This window comes from Babylonia areolata, chromosome 11 (genome assembly GCF_041734735.1).
Source record: "Babylonia areolata isolate BAREFJ2019XMU chromosome 11, ASM4173473v1, whole genome shotgun sequence".
Taxonomy (NCBI): Eukaryota; Metazoa; Mollusca; class Gastropoda; order Neogastropoda; family Buccinidae; genus Babylonia; species Babylonia areolata.
Window position 1 is genome coordinate 37610829 of NC_134886.1, and position 22069 is coordinate 37632897.

Here is a 22069-nt window from a genome sequence, read left to right on the forward strand (position 1 = left end):
GAGTCTATGTTTTAACCCGGTGTTCGGTTGTCTGTGTGTGTGTGTGTCCGTGTGTCTGTGTGTCCGTGGTAAACTTTAACATTGACATTTTCTCTGCAAATACTTTGTCAGTTGACACCAAATCTGGCATGAAAATAGGAAAAATTCAGTTCTTTCCAGTCATCTTGTTTAAAACAATATTGCACCTCTGGGATGGGCACAATTTTTTTTTTTTTTAAAGAAGCCTAATTATATGCAAACTGCATTTACTGTTATATTTATATTTTTTGTATTCTCTAAACTTGGCACTTTGACCTCTTATTCTGGCACAACAACAAGAGGAGTCATTATTATCATTTTTTGTTCAAACAGGAACTTCTTTTGCTAAGCATGGAATTTTTATTTATTTTGCAAACGTTTTGGTGCAGATAGTAAAAAAGGGAAATTAATCTGTAATTAATGCTAGGGAACTTAATTTATCACAAGTGAGTCTTGCCGGCCTTGCCTCTCTTGTTCAATATATTATTAGCAGATCTACCTAACAAGCTAGCTAAAGATACAGTCTTGGTTCAATTTGCTGATGACATTGTTTATGGATGAAGGTGACAATGAAAAATAAAACGTCTACTAGAACATTGAATTACATAAAGAAAATATACCAGCGAGAACTTGATAAAATCAGCAACTTTATGACAGAAAATGGCTTATCATTGTCCTTGGAAAAAACAAATATGATGCTATTTAATACAGGATCAGACACAGAAAAGCTCCCCGTGTTTACAATAAATGGTACTATCATCAGATATACACAATCTGTTAAATTTTTGGGAGTCTATCTTTCTTCAAAGCTTTCGTGGAATTATCGTATTGACTATATACTAAACAAAGCAAGAAGAGGTCTAAATTTCCTTAAAATAATTTGCAAACAGCACTGGGGGCAAGATACCAAAGCGTTGATATCTCTCGCTACCTCCCTCATACGTTCACGCTTGACATACGCTCAAGAGGTATTTTTCAGTGCTCCACTGCATTTGCTAAAGAAGCTGCAAAGCATTGATTGTAAGGCTTATAAACTCGCTCCAGGTGTGCCCATTCTTACATCAAATTTAGGGACTTACAGAGAAGCAGGTGTTTTATCTCTTGATGAACAAAGGAAAGCTTCAGCCGCGAAATTCGTTATCAAATCTGTCGCATATGAAACATTTTCAAAAGAAGAAGCTAATTTGAGTTCACAAAAAGATTTTGCGACAAGAGCTAAGACGATACAGTCTATGACATCCATTAATACATTTGCATCAGATATCATTAGTGCTACGGAATCAAAAGACAAGCAAATTGGAATGGAAAAGTACCTACTTTTTCACCAGTCCCTGAATGGGAGCAGTTTAAAGCTACCTTTGACATGGATTATAGAGATTTATCCAAGAACCAGTCACCATCTTTGTTAAAACCTGAAGTGCTCTCCCATATAGAAAATCAATATTCAAATTATCTTAAAAAAATATACACAGACGGATCTGTTCTAGAAGATGGTAATTCAGGAGCGGCTTTAGAATAGAAAAATTATACTATATTGGTAGACAATATTCCATTTTCACAGCTGAACTTATTGCCATGCTTATTATATTTCAGACATTCCGAAAACTGTATGTGAAATTTTATTATGTGTAGACTCAAAGTCAGTATTACAAGCTATAGAATCTCCAAATTCAAAGAAGTGAATTGATATGACAATGGAAATAAAACATATTATTCACCAACTGACAAAACAGGGCATTAAAATAACTTTCTGTTGGGTACCTTCGCACTGTGGAATATCTTCTAATGAGTGGGTAGACCAAGCAGCTAGAAGAGCAGCACGTAATTTCGAAGGCGCAATACAACTTGACATCCAGTTAGATCTACATGAACGCATTAGTTGTATAGAAAATGAATCTAGAAATCGATTTAAGAAATTACTTATAGATTCAAATAATCAATATTACCGATGTTGTGTAAACACAAAGAATGCAGCTAATCCCAAACATTTTCTAAATTCGACGCCAGCAGCACATTCAAGACAAATTACAAGTCTGATGTATAGACTTCGTTTAAATGCCTTTCGTACAAAATTTTCTAAAAATATAAAATGTATTCATTCATTCATTGTCCGAGCATATGACAGTTACTTCCAAAAGATGTAGTTGATGACTTTTCTTCCAATATTTCATTAGCCACTGAAAAGATTTTGAATGATTATTCATTGCTTAGAGTGTTTTCAGAAATTTTAAACTCCAGTCCAGTTGGTATCCTCCTTTGATGTATTATAATTAATATTGTTATTTATATTTACATTGTTGTAGGTTAATACTTGTTGATATGCGTATACATATTCTCCTTCCCATGACACCTCATTCAATACACACCACAATCTCTTTAGACTTTTTCTTATAATATACTTTTCCTCTGATACATAACATGAACACTTTTTTACACTAATATTCACATGCATTCCCTTTCCTTTATCCACTACTTTACTCCTTTCCGTCTAAAAACACTTATAGTGAATAGACGTTAAACTGTAGAAAACACACACACACACACACACACACACACACACACACACACACACACACACGAGAGTGAGAGAGAGATGCAGAGAATGAGACAGTGCGTGTGTGTGATTGAGATTGCGAACTTTTGATTATATAAAGGTCACAGGCATCATTACAATTGAAATTGTAAAGAGAGAGAGAGAGAGAGGGGGGGGGGGGCAGACAGACTGTGTGTGAGAGAGGCAAAAGGGGGGTACTCTACGTGAATTAGACTAGTACCCTTTTATGCGATCAGAAGTTGAAACACAATATTTACATAGCCACCCCACTTTTTAATCTGCAGGACTGGTACGGAAGAAACACGGTGAAATCCCCATCCAGGTTGTGTATGAAGACCAGGCCTCCAGTGACTTCAACTCTCTCTTCAGATGGGTTCATGGTCGGTTCTGTGTTCTTTTTCTCTTTCTTCTTTTTTCTCTTTTTTTTTAATTTCATTTTTTAGGGGTGCGAGGGAGAGACTTTTGTGTAAAAACAGAATGAATCAATATAAATTATAATTACCGTTCTTCGTCTCTCTCTCTCTCTCTCTCTCTCTCTCTCTCTGTGTGTGTGTGTGTGTGTGTGTGTGTGTGTGTGTGTGTGTGTGTGTGTGTGTCGGTGATATATCTTAACAAAATTATATTCTCTGAGAATAAACTGTCAGCAAAAAAACAACCACCTAAATCTGTCTTGCATATAGATAAAAAAAAATTTTCTGCACATTTAAGTTTTGAGAATTACTTTACCATTAAATTTCTGTAAACTTTTAAAGACTGTTAGCACTTTTATTTATCAATTTCAGTTAAAATATAACCAATTTTGCTTCAAATGTAAATTGTATTGATGCATAGCCTACATCTACCAGGAGCCGGAAATACATATTTCTGTTTTGTTATGTCATGTAATGGGACATTGCTCAGAATATACTGCTGGAAATTAGATCCATGTACAGAATGACTGTTCGTATCTTAAATTCAGTGTCAAGGTTGTGCAGTTTACAATTGTTTGGAAAGTGGTGTCATAGAAATGAATGACATCAGTGTCTTTGCTGCACGGACGTTGACTTTCCTTTGTATTCGGACAACAAACAAAATGGATGTTCTGCCACAAAGCTAGTATACAACACCAACTATCATAAGAGGAATGGGGATACATCTCCATTCTGAATCAATTGATTTTCTGGGTTGTCGTGAAGAGTGTGTCAGACATGTCCATGTGTGACAGTTTTTCAAAATCGTTTTGTCCCTGTCTTCTGGTTAACATCCATTACATGTTTTATGATGCTCTCTGTTTCGCTGTCTCCCCAGCTTTCTGTAATATCCATTATACGTTTTACTTTATTGCTTTCTCTCTTTCTCCCTCTCTCTCTGTCTGTCTGTCTGTCTGTCTCTCTCTCTCTCTCTCTCTCTCTCTCTCCCTCTCTCAGGACTGATACCGAACCCTTCTTGCTACCTCAACGAGTTCAAGCGAGTGTTTCCGATGGCCTCTGGTACCAGCTTCTTTGAACAGGTATATTTTCCTTTTTGTTTTGACATTAACGAGAATGATAATGACCATGATGATGATGATGCTCATTCTGGTATACAGTTGTTGGTATTGCTGCTTATAGCAAGGTTAGCGCTTAGTTCATGTCACGGTTGGGAATGCACAAAACCAAATAAGGTTGTTTTACAGTATTCCTAACACACTGAATGCACGCGATAAAATCGACGATGTCAAAAACTGCACCACACACACACACACACACACACACACGGACTTTTCGATGTTTCTGCTTACAAGCTAACTTGACAGTGTTATTAGTATGATGTACATGGGGTCCACTGCAACCATGATTATTATTCTTTCCCCACGTTTTATATCAGTTTGTCATTATTATGAGGGCCCTTCAATGAGTCTTGCAGTACAGCAATTCCAGGAATGTTACAAACCTCCTGCTTACTCCACTTTTTCGAAGAACTCCCCTTGAGTTTGTATGCACCTCATCACCCCGCTCAAACGAAGTTGTCATGACGTCAGCACACGTGACCTGGGGTATGTCCATAACGAGACCCCCGAAGAAGCATCTTCTGCACACTGGAACATTTTCCTCTTCAGCTGCTGCTTCACCTCAGGGAACAAAAACCAGTTACAAGGGGCTGTCATGAGAATACGTGGGATGAGTGACCAGTTGTACACCGTTCTCTTTCAGGAAGTCTTGACTTGTGGCAGCGGTGTGAGCTCGAGCATTGGCATGAGGCAGCAAAAACCCTCTTGTTCCACTTCTTGGGTGTCATACTAAAATGCGAAAAGACGCGAAAAGACACGAAAAGACACGCGAAAAGACACGAAAAGACGCGAAAAGACACGAAAAGACACGCGAAAAGACACGAAAAGACACGCGAAAAGACACGAAAAGACACGCGAAAAGACACGAAAAGACACGCGAAAAGACACGAAAAGACACGCGAAAAGACACGAAAAGACACGCGAAAAGACACAAAAATGCACCGGAAAAGAATGTGAAAAGACATGAAAAGTCCTGGAATATCTATTCTGATGTCTTTTCAGATGTCTTTTCGCGTCTTTTAAGTAAGACACGAAAAGACGCGAAAAGATACGAAAACACATCTGAAAAAACATGTGAAAAGACGCATTTTCACATTCTTTTCGGATGTCTTTTCACGTTTTCACATTTTTTTCATATGTCTTTTCGTGTCTTTTCGCGTCTTTTCGAGTTTTAGTGACACCGCTTCTTGGACAGCGTAAACACCATGCTTCATACACCTTTGGGAGGCAGACAGTGGCGTACCACTCAGAGTTTACTGTCCTTTTTTTTTATTTTGAGGGGTCCAGTCGCGACATGGCCTGATTTTCCAAAGAAACAGGCAACCATTAAATTTTGTATGGAATGACTCTCGGAAGGATGGAATGTTGTAGGTGCACTTTCATCTCGAAAGACCCAGACAACTGATTGTTGTTTTGTCTCTGGATCGTACTGGTATACCCATGTTTCATTTCCTGTTATGATGTCTCAAACACGACATGATCATCCGCCAATTTCAGCCCCAGGGGGACTGTCACCCCGTACTGACATTTTGCCTTCCTGAACACAAATGGTTTTACGTAGCAGTCTGAAAGTTTTCTTTCTTCCTTATTATGACCTTGCGGTATATAATGACGTAATAATGACTATCATGACGTCAATAGTTCCTCCCTATTCCATCACTTATTGAAGGGCCCTCGTATTTGTATGTGCTTTTCCAGATTCTTCCTGACAACACCGCTCATTTCATCATTTCCTTAGCGTCAGCTCATTATCTATCCAAGCCGTAAGTGTGTGTGTATGTGTGTGTGTGTGTGTGTGTGTGAGAGAGAGAGAGAGAGAGAGAGTTTGATATGTAATTTAAGAGCAGCATGTAGCGTTTATTTATTTTCGTTATCAAGCGAAGCAAATACACGATTCATTCCTTGACTTTATGGCACAAGGGCTCACTTATTCCAAGGCAATAAAGTGTCAAATGTGTCAAAGTCTCTTCTCTCTCTTTCTAGCACTTATAATTATGTGCGATGTTTAATACTCTTGTGCTATTGAAAAATGATTTATTCTTTGTATCCTTGACTCACTTGTGTAAACAACGTGAGTGTATATTATAATCCAGTGTTCGGTTGTGTGTGTGTGTGTGTGTGTGAGTGCGCGCGTGTATGTATGTGTGTGTGTGTGTGCCCTTGGTAAACGTTAACGTTGTCTACCAATGCCAAATTTGGTTTGAAAATAGTGGGGGGAAAAAACCTTCACAGTCATACCAATAATAGGTCGTATATCTTCCGGATTAAGCCGTATTTCCAGATCATGAACTGTTTATTTCGTTGAGGATCCGGATTCAGAAAACGGTTGGTTGAAAATGGCACGACCTCATTTTTTTCTTGTTCGCAATTAAAAGAAAAGAAATATAAGTTCTGGACAGAACACGTACAGTGACACTAACTACATCGTGGACGTGTTTACTGCATATGAATATTTTAAAGTGGATACTGAATTAACGAGAATGAACAGAAAAGAAAAAAGTTGAACGGACCGTGTCGCAGTTTCCAAGTGTAACAACGTCTGTCGAACACGGATCTTTGCAGATTTGGAGAAAAGGGGTACATGTTGTGTGCTTGAGGTGATGGCAGTGTCTCCTTTACGTGGACTTTAAATTATTTCATAAATGCGCGAGATATACAAAAATAACATGTTTTAAACGGCGTTATGACCTCGAATACAGTAATCGATTTATCACGCTAAAGAAAGTGTTTAAATTTCAATTTTTGAACGTCATTGGTAAATTCGCAGTATTAATAGCGCCGTAAGTGTTCTTACCCTTGACCAAAACGGGCTGCTTTTGTGCCTGCCTTTTTTTTTAATCCGAAGCTTTATGATAAATGAAAACACACTCTCACAATTAAAAAAAAAATTAAAAAATTGAAAAAACTTCTTTAAAAAAAAAAAAAATTATATCGGGTTGGTTGGTTTTTTAGTGTGTATCACAAGCCAGTCTTGAAGGCCTTACTTCACTTGTTAAGTACTATTAATGTAAGATATGTCATTTGGAATGTGTGGAGTGAAGGCATGAAACGTATATATGATGCTTTTACTTTGATGTCTTCATCATATTTTTGATATTTGCTTTTCATAGCGTGTCTCCGAATTGAGTATTTGTATAACTGTATTGTTCTTGGTATGATTTCTCAATTGATATATTAAAGTTTTATTTATCTGTATGATTTGTGTATGTATTGGTTTTGCATAAAAAAACGACATAAAACCACATTCATACACTCAGAAAAAAGACGGAAAAGCTGTGCTTATCCATGAGTAAGCAAAGGTAATTTCAATTGTCACTCTTACCGAACACCCCCCCTCCTCCCCCATCACCCATTGCTCTCTTTGCCCCTCTTTCTGCCCGTCTTTCTTTCAAGTCAGCTAAAGACCTACAGGGCTCTTCTTCATCTCTGACATTCGCCCCGATACTTTTTTTCAGAGCAACAAAGTTCCAGAACTCCCTAGAGCGTTACCCGGACGCCACAGAGGAAGAACGTCAGCTGGTGGAAGCCCAGGGAGCTGAGGACTGGGAGACCTTTCTCTTACACCGTGCCAGAGAACTCAAGTCAGGTCTGTGGTGCATGGTTCGGATGGCAATGGCTGTCACGCTGTCAGCCACTGCTCCCCCTATCACTTTTATTAAAAATTATTATACGGTTATCTGTGAGTGCTGTGATATGACCGCGTTTTGAAAAGATTGCTAATGTGACCAAACAAATCCACCTGCACTTGAGATCTTGAGGTCTGGGAAGTCACAATGTTTAGGGGAGGTGTAATGGGAAGGAGAGGATGGTGTGGAGTGAGCTTAGTGGTTGTCATTAGGAAACTAAATGGCTATTAGGGACCCTCCCAAGGCCGAATTTCTTTTAACCCTGTTGGCCCAGAGATTTGGGATGTAACATGGGCGCGCAAAACTCTCTCCACTATGATCAAATTCATGCCCATACAGTCACAACAGCAGTTGCCTCTTCCGCTGTTCTCATGGCCATATTCATACATACAGTAAACACCACCTTGGTTCTTATAAAAAAAAAAATTTTAACAAGAGAGGCAAGGCCTTCAAGACTCACTTGTGATACACTTTTTAAAAAAATCTAATCGTTAAAATGTGTTCTGTATTTGTTATTACGAAGCTTCGCGTTAAAAACAACAACAAAAAAACAAAAAAATAACCAGATTGGAATTACGTCCCCTAGCATTAATTACAGAGTACTTTCCATTTTTTACTATCTGCACCAAAACGTTTGCAAAATAAATAAAACTTCCATGCTTAACAAAAGAAGTTCCTGTTTGAACAAAAAATGATAATAATGACTGCTCTTGTTGTTGGGTCAGAATATCAAAGTGCCAAGTTTAGAGAATACAAAAAATATAAATATAACAGTAAATGCATTTTGCATATAATTAGGCTTCTTTTTTTTTGTGCCCATCCCAGAGGTGCAATATTGTTTTAAACAAGATGACTGGAAAGAACTGAATTTTTCCTATTTTTATGCCTAATTTGGTGTCAACTGACAAAGTATTTGCAGAGAAAATGTCAGTGTTAAAGTTTACCACGGACACACAGACACACACACACAGACAACCGAACACAGGGTTAAAACATAGACTCACTTTGTTTACACAAAAATAGCGGGAGTATAGATATCCGTTGCAGTATTCAGACAGTTTATAAAGTCCGACGCAACTCCCATTTTGGTGTCATATACTGTTCCATGTCAAACTAGGCCTATCTGATCTGCTTGGCCAGATTTTGCGCGGCTGACAGTGAAAAGTGTGCCCAGTCCGCTCTTAGCCAATCAAACGCCTCTAAAAGCTACAAGCACTGAATTATTCCTTTGGCCAAGGCTCTCGACGCCATCTTGTCAGGTTTATGCTCTGTCTCGTCTTACAGGTTTTTTTTTACACTTTTTTTTTTTTTTTTTTGGCTATTAAGAGTGTTCATTTGGCCTGATTTTCCTGCATGCAGCTTGATTTTATTGTATTCTTACCTTTGTGTTCTCGATTTGACTCTGCCCCCTCTACCTCTCAGTCAATCCTGTCTTTCCTTTATCTGTTGGGGGTCAGATTTTTCGCTGGGTGCCTAAGCACGGTTACCATGCCTCGTACGTCATCCCACGACGGCAGAAATCATGATTGTGGGATTGAGACTCGGCAAGAGTCGCAGAGGCAACACTCGTTCTATTACAACGGTCATGAAGGGGACCGGGGGGAAAGGGGTACGAGCGTTGCCTCCCGAGGTGTCCCAGTGGGAGGCAGGAAAAAGGGGGCGTGGCAAGACCTCTCTTGGCGGTGGGGACTCACGGCTAGGCACAAAGTCTCAAGTGGAGGCCATGCGTGGCTGTTACCCTGGTCCCCACTCAGAGACGGCCCTCAGGGGCTCCATTGCTGTTCCCCCTCCTCCCTCCACTGCCGATCCCTCTCCCCCACCTCCATCTGTGGGAGAGAAAGTTTTGGTTCGGAGGGGGTTGGGGGGGGGGAACTCTACTTTGCCCACCCCAAGCCAAGCCACCCCAGCCTCCCCATGGGAGGGGATTTGGGGCGCATGGCCACCTGCTTTGCAGGTCTTCCCACTATCCAGCCAATCTCCCCTGCTGGGGAAGGCCTGCGCATGTCAGGTGGTTCCCGGGCAGTCAGCCCGCTGGTCTTCTGGCAGGACTGACACCCAGGTCGGACCTGACCTCCCTCCAACTTGGCCAGGTTTTTCCCTTCATGGAGGTCAAGACGCCAGTGACCCTTGGGGTTGGGGTCGCAGGATGGCTGGCGCCCACGGGTGGTTTCCCCCATTATACTCATACTGGGGCACACCTATGGTGCGCGCTGGTTTGCCAGGAACCCCTCGTCCTCTCTCTCCCGGATCCAACCCAGCACATCTCACAGGGTGACACACACAGCCTCGACAAGTGGGATAGACTTCTTGTCGGTCAGGTCGAGCTCCTCGGCCAATATTGCCACTCATTCCACAAATTGGGCCTCTGTCACCCCACAGGTGATCTCCACAGTCACAACGGCCTCCTTGTCAGGACCGACAGCTGCTGAGGGGCCCCACTTGGCCTGGGAGAGCCTGCAGTTTCCACCCACCTAGCCCGCAGTCCTACAGGGAGATGAGTGGGTGTTTGTCCCCTCTCAGCACTCACGGGTCCGTCTTGCATCCAGGGATGCCCTCAATGAGAAGGTGTGGCACCCACCATCCCCAGCATGGTTGGACCTATGGTCCACACACTCTCAACCCTCTTCAGGCGTCAAGGAGGTAACAGTTGCGGCGCAGAATCAACGGCAGAGGAATAAACCACTTCATGTCCGTCCAAGCCGATCGGCCATGTCCAAAGCCAGAAGGCAGCACCCCCAATGACTAGGCCCCAATTCAGCACCGCCAGTCATCCAGCCCCTCCAAGTAGGAAACTTGTCCTGGCATGCACATCAGTGGCGCGCTCTGGGACTCAATGACTGGATTGTGTCGGTGCTAGAGTTGGGGTACATGCTGCCTTGGGCAGAGGACCGCCCACCTCTAAGATCCACTCCTCCTCCTTATGTGCCCAGCTCGGTGGAGCAGGAAAGCATCTTAGAGACAGAGATATAGCACCTACTCCTCATAGGGGCGATATCTCAACTCTTGGACCCGGGCCTCGGTTTTTACAGCCGGTTGTTTGTGATTCCAATGGTCTCGGGAGGGTGGAGACTAGTCTTGGACTTGTCCCCCCTCAACAAATTCCCCTCCAAAATCAAATTCAAGATGGACACACAGGCACAGATTTGAGAAACCATTCAACAGGGCGATTGGGCTACCTCTACCGATTTGAAAGATGCTTATTTTCATATCCTCATTCATCCGGCGTCCCGTCGGTACCTGAGGTTCATGTGGAGGGACAAGGTGTTCTAGGTCTCGGCCAACCCATTTGGTCTGTCCTTTGCCCCTTTCCTGTTTACCAATGTGGTGCGGGAATTGGTGTCCATCGTCCGGTCGGAATCCATTCGTCTCTGTGTGCACCTGGATGACTGCCTCATTCTGGCCCAGTCGCAGGTCCTGTGCCAGAGTTATATGGCCAGACTTCCAGACCTGTGCTCCCAACTGGGCTTCTTCACAAACCAGGAGAAATGCAGTCTGTCCCCAAGTCAGTCCTTCAACTTCTTAGGGATGAGATTCGACACGCGGTCCATGATAGTCTCTCCGACGCCAGATCGCTGGGACCATCTGGCAGGCCTCCTCTGCCAATTGTGCCGTTCCTGCCGAGCAACAGCGTGGACACTTTCATCTCTCCTGGGCATGATGGAGTCCATAGCACCACTCATCCCCCTGGGCAGGGTTCTCAAGCACCCTCTTCAGAGGGCACTGAGGCTACGGCGGTCCCAGAGAACCCAACCATGGGATACCCAGATATGTCTGGGCGAGTGGTTCCTCGAGGTGATATCAGAGTGGCTAACCACCCCTCTTCAGACACAGGGGGTGCCCATAGCCCCACCTACACTTCAGGTGGCACTCTTCACATGGACTCATTCCATGCAGCAGGGACTTGGTTCCCGGAAGAGCACCTATGCCACATCAATGTTCTGGAACTGGAGGCAGTTTGCAGGGCTCTTCTGCACTTCACGGGGGAGGCCACTGGCAAGACCATCCCTTTGTTCACAGACAACACGACGGTTGCATGTTACGTGAACAAGGGGGGGGGGGGGGGGGGGGGGGGGAATGCTTTCGGCAGGCCTCTCCCTGCAGACTGAGGCTCTCCTCCGTTGGTACCACAGCAAGGGCATTGCACTTACAGTGAGACACATAGCAGGAAAAGCCAACATCTTGGCAGATGCACTCAGCAGGTCCAAGAGCGGTGGTTTCGGCCAATGGTGGACCTCTTTGTCACAAAGTTCAACAAGAGACTTCCCACTTATGTCTCTGGTTGCCAACCCGGAACCATGGGCAGTGGATGCTCTGTCTCTAGACTGGAGCAGTCTGATTGCCTACGCGTTTCCTCCTTTTCTAATTCTGTCCAAGGTGATCCGGAAAGCCAGATTGGAACGCCCACAGCTGATTCTCATTGCGCCAAAATGGCCAGCTCAAGCCTGGTATCTCCAGGCCGTGACACACGTCCTACCTCTGGAACTCGAAACCAAACCTCATCTGCTGAGACAGCCTCGTTCGGGGATCCCTCATTCCAATCCTCAGCTGCTCCACCTGCACACATGGCTGCTGTGCAGTTGGAACTGTCAGCACCACCATTGAAGTCTTTGACCCCTCGGTCGGTCTCTGTGTCGGCGGCACTTACTGAGGGGGGTGCCTCCTCTGACCTCTCCATAGTCTCCAAAGCAAGGAGGGTGGGGACTGAGGCTTTGTATGACTTTCGCTGGAAGAAATGGTTGTGGTGGTGTACGGCTCAGGACGTTCCCCCTACTAACCCTACGAGCATGCAGCTGGCCAACTTTCTGGCACACTGCTCGTCAGTTCTCGACCTGTCTGCTAGTTCTGTGCGAGGGTACAGGCCTGCCATCTGTACCGCCATCAGACAGCTAGGTGGTCCATCCTTTGAAGTGGATTTCCTGCTCAGAGAGGTGGCTAGGGGTGCCTCTCTGAAGGAAGCTAGAATCCCCAGGAGAGTGCCCCTGTGGGACTTGTTCCTGGTGCTTGATTTCATTCAAAAGCAACCCTTCGAGTCTTTGGGTACTATTCCTTTCGACTTACCCTCAAAACCACTTTCCTTCTGTTGCTGGTCACAGGCCATCATAGAAGCGAGATACATGGTCTTAGTGGAATGCCACAAGATCTGGCCTTCCACAGAGATGGTTCCATCACCCTCCATTTCCTTCCAGAGTTCCTAAGAACCAAGACCTGGAGGTCCCTTCTCCATCTCTGAAGGTCAGACCTTTGTCTGATATTCTTGCCCAAGACAATGAGGATAGGCATCTTTTGCCCTTGCTCGGTGCCTCAAATACTACTGGGATAGGTCTCGCCACAGGCGTTCTTCTCAGAGACGTCTTCTCATCTCCCTCAATGAGAATTACAAGAAAGACATCGCTGCAGGCACCATTTCCCGCTGGGTTTCCCAAGTCATTCTTAAAGCCTACTCTCATTCTCAAAGGGATATCAGCTGTCTTAATCCCAGAGCACACGAAGTGCAGGCCATAGCCACTTCGGCTACTTTCCAGCACTCAGTGCTGCTGCAGGCATGTCTTGGAAGCAGCCTTCTGGTGGTCTGAGAAACCCTTCATCAACTTCTACCTCAGGGATTTCCGTATGACCAGGGCTGACGGTTCCAAGGGGATTTCCTTTGTCGTGGCTAACACTGCCGTCTTGGTTACAAGGGCTCCCCATGCAAACCAGTAGGCGTTGCCCTCCTCCATTTGCTTTAAATTCTGCATCAGTTTGACATAGTACAGTATAGGACACCACAAGGAGGAGTTTGTATAATACACATGTTTGGTGATACATATACTTACCATGTCAAACTCGAATGCCTGCCCGTCCATCCTCGCGTCTCTGCCGTGGTTCTCATGGGGCATTTTCTCGATGGCCACGGAATGATTCAGCGCTTGTAGCTTTTAGAGGCGTTTGATTGGCTAAGAGCGGACCGGGCAAGACGGGTCGTCTTTTCACTGTTAGCCACGCGAAATTTGGCCAAGCAGAGCAAACCAATAGGCCTAGTTTGCATCAATTTGACATGATAAGAATATGTATCACCAAACATGGAGTATAATACAAACTCCTTTTGATGTTTGCACTTTTGAGTTGAGTAAGCAGACAGCTGCTGTGGCAGTACACTTAACAGACTTTGTCGAAAACTTGAGGATCAAGAAAACAAACTTATCTGCGACGGCTGCTCAGGCTTCAATACTATTACAGATAATAATTAAGTGCTGGTTTAGGTTTACTTGTTTGTTGAAAAGTCAGCCTCTGCATATCAACATCGTGCGAAATGAACCCTTATCTAATTAGGTCAAGAAGACATCAAGAAACTTGCAGTTCAACAGCAACGAATAGAAGAGGGGTTTTTTTTTCGATGAAAAAAGCATCACTTGTAATTTCACTTTCCATGTGACTGGCAAAGCGTTACCTTAATTTCACTTTCTGTGTGACTGACTGCTTTCAAGGGAATGTTATAGTCAGATATAATAATGACAATATACAGCACTTGTATGACGTAAACTCTCCATATAATAGGCTATAAGTGCCTCGCATGAAACAACACAAAAACAATTATGCATAATAGCACACAGCAGCACAAGAAAGCACAGGCCAGCAATAGAAGAATATCTATACTCCAAGATAATACATAGGCCTATACCACAAACTGGAAATATGAACAACCACACCAAAAAGTACATGATTTGTCCTAAACATGCACATACACTCGCGCCCACACACGCACAACACACACACACACACACACACGCAAGCGCACGCACGCATGCACGCACGCACGCACACACATACACACACAAAGAGGGCGGAGTTGATGAGTTACAGAGATCCAGAGGAAGAGAATACCAAACAGAATGCGTTTGATATACTTACGTTTTGCTGTATTTTTTCAGTTTTAATGGCGAGCTAACAATCAAACCTTTTATATGTTAGAACGAATGTATAAATCATCACGTCACTGATGTTGATCTCGCGTGCATCCCTTGGTGTTGACGTCACCTATGACATAACTATTACCTTCACAGGGGGACTGCTGTGTGTGGCCATGCCTGCAGATGACCCAGAGATGAAGATGAATGGTATGCGCCTGAGTTCTCAAGACTTTCAGGAGGGGATGTTGAGAGTGTGGCGCCAGATGAGAGATGAGGGCAAGATCACCCAGGTACTGGATGACTGGGAAAATAGACGGTGCACTGCATTACTTTGTATTCCACCACATTGCCTTGCACCGGCTTGTATTACGTCACATTTCCATGTGTCAGTCGCTGTTGTCTTGAGTCATGTCAGGTCGTAACGTGTCATGTTACGTTGAATTGCACTGCATTGTAATGCAGTCGATGAAACCACTGACAGACCCACAGTAATAAGAAAAATAAGAAAAGGAAGAATGGACATTTATAAAGCGCGTTTTATTTCATGAACACTGCTCAAAGCACTTCACATTTCGTTTCCCATTCCTCACCTCTCCCCACACCCACACCCACCCCACCCCTACAATGTACCTAACCCCACACATACAGAGAGAAAAAAAACATATGTGCCTGAATTCACTCGCACACAGTACCTCCTTTGAACAACCATCCACCCACTCACGACGACCTCTGGAAGACACATCTCTGCAGGAAGCACGAATGCACGAACACTCGCAAGCACGCCACCACACACAAATGGCAACAATAATTATAAAAGATAATGATAATAACGATGGTTATGATCAACATAATGCCTTGGAATATTTATTTCGTTTTATTGTAGGTTAATGATTTACACACCACTGGTGAGCTCACAATTCCTGATCAGTACGTTGGGTTTACACATTGGCCAGAAATCTTTTCTGGTTGTTGTTTTTTGTTGGTGGTGTTGTTGTTTTGCTGAGGTATAGCATCCATTGATCAGCCTGCATGCCTCCTTGAAACTTAAACTAAAAGAAACCAAGTGACGGATTGTTATTCGCCATCATCCTGATGGTGTCATTGGTAGTCTTATTGCCTTTTTGGATATAGTAAACATTATTTTGACATTGTCACGTTTGCCATCGATATTCCATGGTTTAATCATTCTGGTGTTGTTAACATAGTGACTGAAGTGATTGCTCACTCCCAATCTTTTTTCTCATCTCGGTGTTAGATTGGTGCAGTGCTGGATATATACTACTGAACTCTCGCTAAGGATCAGGCATTGAACGCATTGTGAGGAGGAAGAAAATGTATTTAATTCAAGACAAAATGGTCAAATTATGTTTCCTGTCCACGAATCTGTACAATGAGAATTCACCCGTGAACAATTGATGGGATAAATCCCCCCAAATCAACCATAAACAGGGGATGGGAGGAAAACATCAATCTCGATTAATGGGCAATAGTGTTGAAAAAACACAAAATGAACAGTCAGTAATGAGTGCGACCCCCTTGAACCTTGGAAACAGTCCTGCAATGCTTCCTCGTGCTGCAATGCCTCCTCGTGCTGCAAAGGAAGTTTTGTACCTGCTGCTGGAGAATCCTGTCCCACTCCTCCTGGAGAGCAGTCCCAAGCTCAGGTAATGTACAATGCTGGTTGTCACTGGTATACACGGCTTGTCCACTGACGTCCCAAACATATTCAATGGGATTCTTTGAATTCCTACGTCCTGAAAGTATTGGTTGACGACACGAGCATGGTGAGAGGGCTGATTTCTCCTCGTATAGGCACGTCGTCGTCCATTCGCTAAAGATATATACATAGCTTTGCTGTGACCTCCGGCGTGCATCAGGCAATCACGTTTCCATGTCTGTCGATAAATCTGAGGTCTGCTGTTTGTTACATGCCAGTTTGTTAATCCTGGGCCGTCCTCTCTTTTTTGGCCTGTAGGTGGGTGTCCAGTTCAGAGCTTTGCATGCAATTCTTGTTGAGGCGGGGCTGGGGGAGTGGTGGGAGGGGGAGGGGGGGCCTCAGAACATATCAGCCATTTCGCAAATCATGGTTGACACGAAAGGCCGACAACCAACACACATGTTTGTTGTTTGGTTTGTTTTGTTTTGTTTTTCAAAATAGAATCCGGGCTTTCTGGGCCTTCCCAAATACAGTAGACTGAAGAAACTTTCCAGCTACGTTCGTGGCTTTGGAGAGGTTGATGGAAGTATTTACAGCAATATTTCGCAACACGCGCGGTTTAAGCCCGGAACATGACATGACATGAGTGTCGACTTATCGGGGGCTGGGAACTTTACTGGGGCACAAGAATTGGGTGGACGTGTGCGAGGAATCCATCCACTCACACGAGGTCGATTTAAGCTTGGAAAACTTACAGAGATAAAGAAGACGGCTGGACGGGGCCGAAGAAATGTGGCGACTTACACAATGGGTTGACTTAATTACATAAGGTCGACTTGAGTGGGGACAACTGTATTTTTTTTTTTTTTTTTTTTAATACAAGAAACATGATTTGACCATTTTTCCTGATTAAAAAAAAATTGTCATCACAGTACGCTTAATGTCTGATCGTTAGCAAGTGTTGAGAAGTACATTATCCGTTCACCATCACCACGCTTCAGTCAAATATTACCCGTAGATATATATATTTTTGTTCACCACCCATGTTCAGAATTCAGTCATTCCTCTGATGCATACATTACCACTCCTGTTGCTAGTTTTCCATTGTCATTGTTTGCGGTTACAGGAGGAATTTGTGGATACCAACTTTTACCGCAACATGCCATATCTGCGTGAGGTCAGAGCCCCGTTTGACGATCCCAACTCCAAGGTGACCAGGGCGGGTCTGAGTCTCTCGCATGCTGAGTTGGTGTTCATTCCCTGCCAGGAACAGTTGAAATGGCAGAAGAAGCTGGATGAAGGTAAGAAGGCAGACTGGACGATTTAACTGGAGACATCTAGACATAGGTCACCTGAGAACCAGCCGCTGTGGAGAAATGGTCAGCCTTAAGGACAGATGAATGGAAGGATGTGGATTCAAGCCCTGTCAGAGGTTGGGTTTTTCTACCTGTGGCCTCCCCCTAGCCAGAGTTGAATTTGCTATGGGATCTATTGGGAAGACTGAAACCACACAATCCACTTTTTAAGAAAAGCTCTCGGGAATGTTGCTAAAAATTTCCTTACCAGCGCTTCAAGTGTCTGCCCCAACCAAGCCTGGTTGGCACTGAAATATATTATGAAAGGAAACCTTGTTACGTATTCCTGAACCTCCATAACAGTACCATCATCATCATCTCACAGTATAATCATCGTCATCTTCATCATCAAATGGTGAGCTCAGTTTCAATCGCCCCAGCCCCGATCCACTCCCATCGGAGTCTTTGGTGTCTGATGAAGGTGGACAAAACCATATCGAGGTCATATGAAAGATTTGCCACACGGGTTGGATGTGATATCACTTGAGACATTCTGTCAGTATAGTGGATAATACTGCAGACAAGTCACTTGGAATATCGTCATCATTATCATCACCGTCGTCAATGTCATCATCACCAAGCTGTTATATTACGTTGTGAAAAATACCAGTAATCATGTGCATCCAACTGGAACAGCCCCGCTGCATGTACTGTGTTTGATTTTATTTTCCCTGTTTGTGATCTGCACATTCATTTCCATATAACATAACAATAATGATAACAATCATCGTTATCATCTAATTTATAATGATATGAACAAGAACAACGAAAATATTAAATATAATGATAATAATTATTTGTATTTGTATTTCTTTTTATCACAACAGATTTCTCTGTGGCTATACTTCCACTATAAACCATCTCATTTTTTTAAGATAACACTCGGGTCTCCAAAGCTACCCTTTCTACCAAAGGCCTCTTTTCCTATATCCATCTAGCTATTACTTCTTTTTGTTAGCTCCCTCCACCTCTCTGTTATTTGGTCTTTCCACTTGTCTTTCTTGTCAACAGAAGGTGTTGACGATCGCGCCACCTGGGCCAAAAATGTCGTCAACAAACACAGAACATGGTCCAGCCATGCCTTCATCCGGGGACTTTCCAGCACGCGCAGCGCCGCTGTGAAAGAGGCTGTGGTGGACGAGCTGTACCAACGTCTGGAGAATGAGTTCTTAGCTCAGGACCCTAGGGAATCCAAACTTGGACATCTCAATGTTTTCATTTTTGTTCGCAAAATCTGAGATGGATCCAGTCTGTGGCTTTGCACACGCCCACAGACAGAACCGTGACTGGTTTACGTAGAACTTCACGCCAAGAGACGCTTGTCTGGGAACTGTTACACAAGTTGTTTCTAAGGTTCTCTTCACCAGCATTTTTTTTTTCGCTTTGTATATAATCTGCGTAACATTTTCTAACAACGAAATTTTTAACACACCAGGCGCACTATTTTGATAATGTAATGATGCCGCTCAGTTTGTGGCGAACTTGAGATAATTATATATCCTTAATATATTCATATATTTCATGGAGTATCTAATGTGGTGGTTACTTATCTCCCGTTGGGTGTTAGCACACACCACCACCATCCCTTCACCCATCAGTCCTCTGTCAAGCACATGCATAAGCAAGAAACAGACACATCCCTCTGTTTCTGCTCGCCTGCACGAACTCGTTTTGACTCACCTGGTGAGCAGCTCTCTCTCTCTCTCTCTCTGTATGTGTGTGTGTGTGTGTGTCCATGGTAAACTTTAATATTTTCTCTGGAAATACTTTGTCTGCCAGTAGCAAATTTGGCATAAACATGGTAGGAAAAAATCTTCAGTCATACCAGTAATAGGTTGCACGTCTCCCGAGTTTAGCCGTATTTCCAAATCATGAACGGTTTATTTCGTTGATGGTCGTTCCGGATTCCGAAAACACTCTTAGCCCTCTGCAGCTGCCCGAACGAAGACTGTCTGGTAAGAGGACGCCATGACCTCGTTTTTATTGTTCGCAATTAAAAGCAAATAAATACAAATTCTGGACAGAACATATACTGTGACACGAACTGCATTATGTGTAATCCAGCAAAAGAACAAAATAAAAAAGAGAAAAAAAGGGAGGGGGGGGAAGACACACACACGCGCACACACACACACACACACACACACACACACACACACAAAAGCACAGCTGTTGTAGTATACACTCATCAAGTCCGAAATTATGTGGCCTTCCATGCTCTGCTCTCATGGTGACCTGAGTTTCGATACCCTTCCACTTCCGTGCTTGGGGTGAGTCCCTTCAGTATCTCCAGTGTTGACAGATTCATGGGGGGGCTGTTGTTGGCGGGACCTGGTGGCGGTCTCCACTCGTGGAGGGATGCTCACTCAGATTATTGTCGTCTGTGGGGGGCTTAGTAGGTGGTGTCCTGAGTACGTTAAATCAGAACAGACACTACGGAACACCACTGGAATGACTCAGCTGCAGTGCAGGGTCTCCTCTGCTGTGTAGCCTATAGGCGACTGTCAACGCGTGCAAAAGCGGACGTGAACCCGCCCCGCAATACTCCACTAGGCCTACAGGCGCCACAACACAACGAGCCCACGCAGAAATAAAATTATGTAATGCTTTTCATGAATATGTGTATACAACAATATAATTTTAAAACAAGAGAGGCAGGGCCTTCAAGACTCACTTGTGACATGCACTTACTACAACAATTGAATCAAAACACACAAAAAATCAATTGTAAAACAAAAGTCCTGTGCATCTCCCAACATAGAAAATATAGACCACACAAAGTTGTGTTGGATTTCACATTGGTTTTTTTGTTTTTTGGTTTTTTCCACTTTTCTTTTCAAAATTATAGTCACAAAGGAAACAAAATCATTTCTAACTCACACTTGCTTTTATTTAAATGAAAGAGGAAATGCACCGAAGTATGACCAACATACAGACACACACAGACACACACAAGATAGGTAATAAAGTTAAGTTACATTTTATACATGTATAAATATATAAGATGTAACTGAACTTTTTGTTAAACTATTATGTAATGCATTATAAGCTTAATCATAGAGAAAACAATTAATATAATGTGAAAAAACTCAATGTGGGTATTAATGTGCCTGTGTGCTTTATGATTACAATTAGATTAGTATTAGAAAAAATTACATTCACAACACATTTTCATCATATTACAGATTTTTGTGATAACCCTGATTCAGTAAGACCCAACACACACACACACACACACACACACACACACACACACATATATATATAATCATAATCTAGACCATTTTTTAAAACAGTCACTCTTTTTCTGTTGTAAACTTCAAAGTCATGCATACAACTATTTGAGTATGCAGCTGCATTATATGCTCACACATGAAAATAAAAATTCAAATGATAAATATAGGTCAGTTACATTTTATACATGTATTTATATAAATACATAAGATGTAACTGAACAGTGAGCTTTTTACTGTGTATGAAAAAGAAAAACTGTTAATTACATAATTGTAAGCTGATAATTGTTGAGAAAAAGCGTAATACAGTGTGAAAAAATAAATATAGATATTAACAATGGATGCCTATGCGTTTCAAATGATTGTTAAAACTCAAATTTGCTTTAAAAATAAATATAGATATTAACAATGTGCATGGCTATTTGTTTCAAATGATTGTTCAAACTCGAATTTGCTTTTTGTTTAAGTGAAAAAGGATTCAACTTCATATAAGAAATAAAGTTCAGTTACATTCCATAAACAAGATGCATGGTTCAACCCCCCGGAATGGATCAGTCAGGCCAGGGTCTGTTTCCCAGCAGTCTCAAATCAGTTATGTAAACTGTTATCAGTCATACTATATGATTGTTACAGAACCTCACACACACACACACACACACACACACAGATACACACATACGAACACAGCAAACAAATCTTTCATTTAATAAATATCTATGTATCCTCATGTATAAAGATTTTTTTCTTGTAATCTGTGTGTGTGTGTGTGTGTGTGTGTGTGTGTTGCACCTCTAATTCAGTAAATACATTCCACATTTGAACCTATTCTGTGTTCAAAACATGTGTACACAAATACATAATATGATAATGTTTGAACAAAAAATGATAAAAATGACTGCTCTTGTTGTTGTGTCAGAATATCAGATCAAAGTGCCAAGTTTAGAGAATAAAAAATATAAAAAATTATAACAGTAAATTCAGTTTGCATATAATTTGGCTTCTTTTTGACTCACTTGTGTGTTATAGTGTGCCAGCAGTGTCACCCCCTTACCACCCACACTCTGTCCCCTCCCCCCCCCCCCATCCCTTCACCACCACCACCACCCCCTCCGCCCCCCACCCCACCCCTCCTTATCTCCCTTCCCGCTCCATCCAAAGTCCAGTCTTTGAGGTTGTGCCGACACCACGCCACCCTCCCTCCTGCCCCCCCC

The 22069-nt window shown here is 42.9% G+C and overlaps 1 protein-coding gene across 2 annotated transcripts in view; it reads left to right on the forward strand.

Moving 5' to 3' along the window:
* Positions 1 to 22069, forward strand: part of LOC143287714 (uncharacterized) — a 52576-nt gene that overhangs the window by 24273 nt on the left and 6234 nt on the right. The window contains exons 3-9 of one of the 2 annotated variants that reach the window (XR_013055989.1): positions 2857 to 2952; positions 3979 to 4061; positions 5799 to 5863; positions 7556 to 7686; positions 14767 to 14903; positions 17397 to 17571; positions 18637 to 18978. Coding sequence is in view for 1 of the 2 variants with exons in the window: in XM_076595937.1 (XP_076452052.1) it covers positions 2857 to 2952; positions 3979 to 4061; positions 5799 to 5863; positions 7556 to 7686; positions 14767 to 14903; positions 17397 to 17571; positions 18637 to 18863 (914 nt within the window). In the remaining variant the exon portion in view is untranslated. Of the gene's footprint in view, positions 1 to 2856; positions 2953 to 3978; positions 4062 to 5798; positions 5864 to 7555; positions 7687 to 14766; positions 14904 to 17396; positions 17572 to 18636; positions 21914 to 22069 lie in introns of those variants that run through there. The other variant, XM_076595937.1, reaches the window with a different exon arrangement.